The sequence below is a fragment of the Clavelina lepadiformis genome, chromosome 9 (genome assembly GCF_947623445.1).
Source record: "Clavelina lepadiformis chromosome 9, kaClaLepa1.1, whole genome shotgun sequence".
NCBI lineage: Eukaryota > Metazoa > Chordata > Ascidiacea > Aplousobranchia > Clavelinidae > Clavelina > Clavelina lepadiformis.
The window spans coordinates 1,864,989-1,871,028 of NC_135248.1; the positions used below are offsets into that span (position 1 = coordinate 1,864,989).

Here is a 6,040-nt window from a genome sequence, read left to right on the forward strand (position 1 = left end):
GGAACAAAGCATCATCTATTTATATTAAACTCACCGGCAAAAAGCGGCCCGGAGCGGACCGAAAGCAAGCAATACAATTTTAAACGCTTGGCCGCGAATCAATACAGGCGAGGTCGAAGCAAACCCAGAAATTGCAGCCGAGCGTATGATAGTGAAAAGAAACAAACCGTGTTCTAGTTCTAAAACCATATCCTGTCTTTTAACATAAGTTACCTACAAAACTTTATGAAAAATCTCCAACGTTTCAGGGGGAGAGTTAACATCTATCAATACTATACACATTTTCGACAATTTTTAGGGAAATCTGATTTTTTTCTGCAAAAATGCAATAAAGAAGCAGTTTGATACTCGCTTGGTTTAAAACTACTGTATCTCGTTCATCTAATATTCAGTTCTTAAACGTTTCTGTCATAACAAAGTCTTGAACTTTGACTAAATATGCAGGACCACAAAAAATCCATTTCTTTCAACGTAATACGTCACACAAGACGGCGTTTACCCGGCCATCAAGTTCATTTTTCTCTAGCTGTTTGCGCGCCATTTTCAACGTTCTTGACGAAGTTCATTGCTTCACGAGCTATACGTCATGTCAAATGATGCAATTGAAGCATGACTTAGTCAAGGAACAAAGAGCATGACAAAGACAGGCGACGCGTGGCCGCTTCGACATATCTTGCGTTCTCGGTCACTACAGCTGCGGATGAAATTTCAAAAGAAACAGAAAAATTATGACGATAAAATTGAGCGTTTTTCTTATTCGCAAACCAGCATGATTTCTCTCGATGATCGTGGCGTTGAGCTTGAATCAATATGAAGGACACTATATGACCGTAGACGCATTTTGCTGGTATTTACTCCTTTTAAAAATTTTGTATGAGCTGACACTTTCCTGATTATTTTATCTGCAACGCTTTAAACGCTATTTTCCACCCCAAAATTCCAAAACAGAAGAAAGACTGCCGGCTGCTTCCAAACGGCCTAAAGGTACTGAGTATCACACAACACTAACACCCTATAAAGATCATGCAATAATCACACAGGCTGTGAAAGATTTCTTATACCTTAAAGATAGGAACTCGGGAGATTGCCTGAGTTGTGACCTAAAACTTGAATCTTCTGCTAGCCACGTCACAGATTAAAGTGAACGGCCACAAAACTGGCGACAGTAATAAAAAATTGCGACATATGCAAGTTCCTTCTTCCTTTCTTTAAGTCGGACAAAGACGCGAGGGTCTATTGTTTCAGACAGGCTTACTTCTGGTATTCGGTCACACTTGGTCGCCCTTTTTCTTTTTTAAATTTAGCCCCACTTCAACCTAAGAGTTATTTATAGCAATACCCTACTGCACTAAGTTTGTATTTGAATCTCGTTTTGTATTTCATGTTTACTTCGAAGCGTCTGTCTAAGTCGTAAAGGTTTTGTAGCGGATTTTGTATAAGTTAGAATATGAATGTTTTTCTGAAATTGAAAAACGTTGACTAAAAATTGCTGAAGTCTAGAAATTAAATCTCTCTGTAAATTTCACCGAAGGTTAGGAGTAGGCTGAAAAAGTTCTGCTTCCATACACATCCACTCCCCTGAAAAGCTATGTCAGCAGTTTTCTTATCCGCGTGATGTCGCTGTAAACACTATTTTTAGGTTTTTGCGCTCTCTGCGTCTCACATGATAGCACGTGAATAGCGGAGATTGAATAAGTTTGAAGCTTAACGAAACTTTATTCACTAATATAATTATTGGTGAAATTGCTTTTAAAGATTTTGTGTCTCATTTCTACAACATAGTTACTTATAATATTCATTCGTTCGCAAACATCTACATTTAGATTAAATTAGTTTCAATTCTTGAGTTTAGTTAAGTCAAAAGTAGGTGAAGCTAAAAATAAGCGTAAATTTATATCGTACTTTTTTGTCAGATTGTTAACTCAACGCCGACTAAACCACGTAAAGTTCCATGAAATCTGAAGTATTGTTGTTTCTGACAATAAAGCCGAATAAATACGTCTTAATAATTGTTTGCCTGACATCGATATCTTATGTGAATCAAGAGGCAATATGGTCATTTGTCAATAGACTTGTGTTTGCTTAAGGTATTTGAAATAAGACGATAAAAGATCGCAACTTTACTGGATCGAGACGTCGGTATCAAGCCAAATACGCAAATGTTTTCAAGGCATGTGTCAAATGTGTTGAAGAATAGTTAAACTATGCTTTTGATGTGTAAAAGCAGTGCAGTGAAATGGATTTCTTTTGCTAAAACCGACAGTGCTTGATTTAAAAGTTTAAAAGTCAGCAAAGCTTTGTGTAAATTGATATCATGTTGGTAACTATTTTATTAAAGGCTAGCACGCTGGACAAGCAAAGTTTACAAAAGGCGTGTGGATACTTTTACACTACAGCAAACTTAAATCAATTGAAGACAAAAGATTTAAAAAAATAAAGTATTGTTTATAGGCTAAACAAAACTCTGGGATTTAATATTAGAGTAATTTGACACAAAAAACAAAGAAACATGGCATCACCTAGCAGAATGATGGTAAGCGCTTGTATTAAAGATGATGTGCTACTACAGTACAGTACGACGTGTGGGAGTTGAAAGTACAAAGAAAAAATAGTGTCACTTCTGAGAAAGTTTAACACAAATCTATTTGTCTTGTAAGAAATTTCACTGTTGTATTTGGTAATACTTTTTTAGATATTTCATGCTACAAGCTGCCAAAGCTATCACAATTTTTTGCATTTAAATAACTACAACAGCTCAGCACCTTATCTTATCCGTTGCGACAGGTTACTTCAGTATGGGGGCCTCAAAAAACAGCCGCGTGTTGAAAAGAATGAAAGCGAAGAAACAAAACAGCAGAATTACGGACGCAAGAAAAATGACTGAAAAAAATGCAACTGGAAACACCACAGTAGCAAATGGTGAAGCTACACCAAAAAACGGCCCAGAATTGATCGGTAAGACGCTAGCCAGAGTTACACTTGCAATGTGAAAAACTTGGCCAAAAGAGGCATAGGTTGGATTACTTTTTTCAGAGAAAACTTCTTTGACTGGATCGGAAGTCAGTGATTCTTCGGAGCCTGCCCAGAAGAAGATAAAAAAGTCGAGAAAAAAGAAAGAGAAGTCTGGAAAAAAGGGTCCCTCGTCACAAGCGCTTCTTTTAACCGACAAAATGATCAGTAATCTGTCCAGAGCACTGGGTGCCAACGATTGGATAAAATTAGCATACGCCCTAGGATTTTTACCCCAGGTGATTAAAGTAGGCTACAGGATGACCAACTTTGGTACTTATGACATAACAATGATATCAGTATGATGAATGTGGTGACATTCCTTTGTTTACGCCGGTTTGCCTCGCGCATAATCACGCCGCCTTAATTGTGTTGGTCTCATCTGTAGAACGTCCTTCAGTTATAAGCGCAGTGTCGGCGGGTCGACTGCTCAATACTACTAGTTTGTACATATAAGTACTATATAGTTCCTAACTGATTATATTTTGTTTTAGAGCTGTTCTGTTCTGTTTTTAATAAAGCCTAAGTTACTTGAATTTAGTGTTTGAGTTTCGAGGTTATGACAATGAACATATAGCAAAAAAGTTTACCGTAAATCTTAAACTTGTTGTTCTCAACAGGGAATAGCGAATTTTGTGGGACGTGCAAGCTCAGCTCAAAACAGTTACAGCCAATGCACGTTCATGCTAAAGACATGGAGGGAACTCACGGACTTAGACGAAATCTTACCCAGGTTATGCGATGCTCTTCAAAGAATAAGAAGGCATGATCTCTCAGTGAAGTTAGGGCTAGAGCTTGCCGGTAGGGAAAACATTTTAATAAGCTATAGACCTGAAGCAAAATTAGAAAACATATGCTTTAACAAAACAATCAGCAAAATGTGTATCAGACTGTGTTTCAAGGCTGGCAAATGTGTTTCCGAACTAACTAATTTTTGGCGTATTTTCTTGACATTTAGCGCTTGTTTTCAGTTCCACCGAAAAACGATCCCAATGACGACTCGAAAGTATTTTCCAAGCTGATAAAGATGATTGAGGAGAACAAAGATTCTTTACCGCCACCATACGAGGAAAGCAAAATTATTTTTAACGACGATAAAGTTAGTTTTCTGGCGCGCCAACTGCTGGCAAGAGAAGAATGGAAGTGGTTCTCGTATGCTCTCGGATTTTTACCTGATGACGTATGTGACGTTTACACTCGGCGAATTATTTATTGTTTACGATACAAGATTTAGTCAAAAATTGCCTTGCTTTATGAAGAAACCAAAGTTTGTTCCCATCAGAGCATTTAACAAAAAAGAAAGTTTAACTGTACATAATTTAAAAGTCGTATGTTAATCTGTGAAAGACTAAGTTGTACTATGTTTTATGTTTGCAGGCTTCACATATCATAGCTACGGCCAGCAGTTCGCAAAATCTTTATGCCCAAGCTCATAAGATGCTGACGATGTGGCGGAACAAGACTCCGCCGGATAAGATCTCTGGGAAACTCCGTGCCGCTTTCACTCGAATCCGTCGTCACGATCTCGTCTTCCTCCTAGATTTGGGCGAGATTGTGTCATTCGATGAGGAGAGAGCAATAGAAAGCTTGGATGAGAGACTTCAGAAGCTCGAGGAAGAATCCAAGCGTTTGAATCCGGGCCTTGGATCCCAGATTATCGCAAAATTTAAAGAACTCAATACATGAGCGGGATCGTCATTTGTCTGTCTGCTCTGTTCATTCCTAGAACCTTTCACTTTTTATCTTTTTCCTATAATAAAGGAGGGTAGGCTATAGAATAGAATAATTTTTAAGTTATTTTATAATTTGTTTTTGTTTGTAATTTAGTTTTTTTATGACATCTACTGCATTTATCTTCTTTTGAATGTCCGTGATAAGCTTATGTTGTAACGCGGTTAAGTTTTGTTTAAAAGAATGTTTGTTTAACTTGGTTCAAGTCTAAAATAAAAAGATCAATTTGCAATTATGCTTGCTGTCTGTCAGTAAGATAGCCTACAGCCTGCCGATACTGAGCCATTTCTTGGCTTCTTAAACTTTTTGTCCACGACCCATTTTCAACGGCATTTCATTCCATATAAAACGCCCAGACTGCATTTGTACGTACTTGAGCCTGTAGATTTCGAATGTACTCGCGTCACTAGCGTAGGGCGAGGAGTTAATTGTGGCCTAACTGTGGGGAAGTCTGTCTGCAATATAATAATAAGCAAAGGCGTTAGGCGTGTTCTCCCCAACGAACACCCATAACGACGTCAATTCCCTACAACTCTGAACTACATAATATAAACGTTATGGCGAGCAAGCGCGTTGAAAATTTTAACCCAGCAAACAAACAGAAGAAAATAGACTTTGTGGAGTTGATGTAGTCCTTTCGTAATTTATTTCGCTGCCGTCAACAATCAGTGGAGGCGTGAAAGGCAATACTCGTGTGACGCCATAGTTTAATTAATTACAAACATAAATTTCACATCTTTGATCCCATTTTATGACTTTACAGTCATCGCCAAACAGATCAAAACATATTGCATATTTACATAACATTTTTGGCGACAAATGTCCTATTCTATTCAATATTTTTAAAAATTGTTTCGGTTGGCGAATTGTTAGAAGGGTGCTTTGATATTCAAGGCACTCTTGTATTAGTTTTAATTCTAACTTTACTTCTTTACCCTTAAGGTAAGTTAGGTACATTATTGCTTGAACTAACAAGCTAGCCTATTCTTAATCTCACTGTTAGTGGGCGTTATTGTGTCAAAACACTGTAAATCACGAGTTCAACAACCGCTAGTAACCCATTTATAAAGGCTGATGGCATGAGGAAAACAACAAAAGGATTTGGTCGTTAATATCAGACTGGTTACACCAAGAAACGTCTGAGTCAGGCAATGGCCGTTTGTCAGATTACGAAAGAATAAGTTTTGCGGTATTTGTGGGAAATGTCGGGTACCCGGCAATTTCAAGTTGACCACTTATTGTAATGCGTGCTTACAGTCTTACTTAATCTGTTAATGGCTGTCTTGCTTCCTGTTGATGG

At 37.8% G+C, this 6,040-nt stretch overlaps 1 protein-coding gene across 2 annotated transcripts; it reads left to right on the top strand.

Moving 5' to 3' along the window:
- Nucleotides 1–2,376: 2,376 nt before the first annotated feature.
- LOC143470213 (uncharacterized) lies at nt 2,377–4,925 on the top strand. 2 transcript variants are annotated; one of them, XM_076968197.1, is made up of 6 exons: nt 2,377–2,533; nt 2,785–2,955; nt 3,034–3,248; nt 3,630–3,810; nt 3,981–4,189; nt 4,387–4,925. In XM_076968197.1, exons 2-6 carry the CDS (start codon nt 2,796–2,798, stop codon nt 4,693–4,695), a joined length of 1,074 nt encoding a protein of 357 aa, XP_076824312.1. In that variant the 5' UTR covers nt 2,377–2,533; nt 2,785–2,795; the 3' UTR covers nt 4,696–4,925. The 2 variants fall into 2 exon arrangements, with proteins under 2 accessions (XP_076824312.1, XP_076824311.1); XM_076968196.1 differs by lacking the exon at nt 2,377–2,533 and adding an exon at nt 2,537–2,652.
- Nucleotides 4,926–6,040: the final 1,115 nt, after the last annotated feature.

Coding starts and splice junctions, on each gene's coding strand:
- LOC143470213 (XM_076968197.1), top strand. CDS start 2,796: ATGGGGGCCTCAAAAAACAGCCGCGTGTTGAAAAGAATGAAAGCGAAG. Junction 2,956..3,033: donor AAACGGCCCAGAATTGATCG/GTAAGACGCTAG, acceptor TACTTTTTTCAG/AGAAAACTTCTTTGACTGGA. Junction 3,249..3,629: donor CCCTAGGATTTTTACCCCAG/GTGATTAAAGTA, acceptor TGTTCTCAACAG/GGAATAGCGAATTTTGTGGG.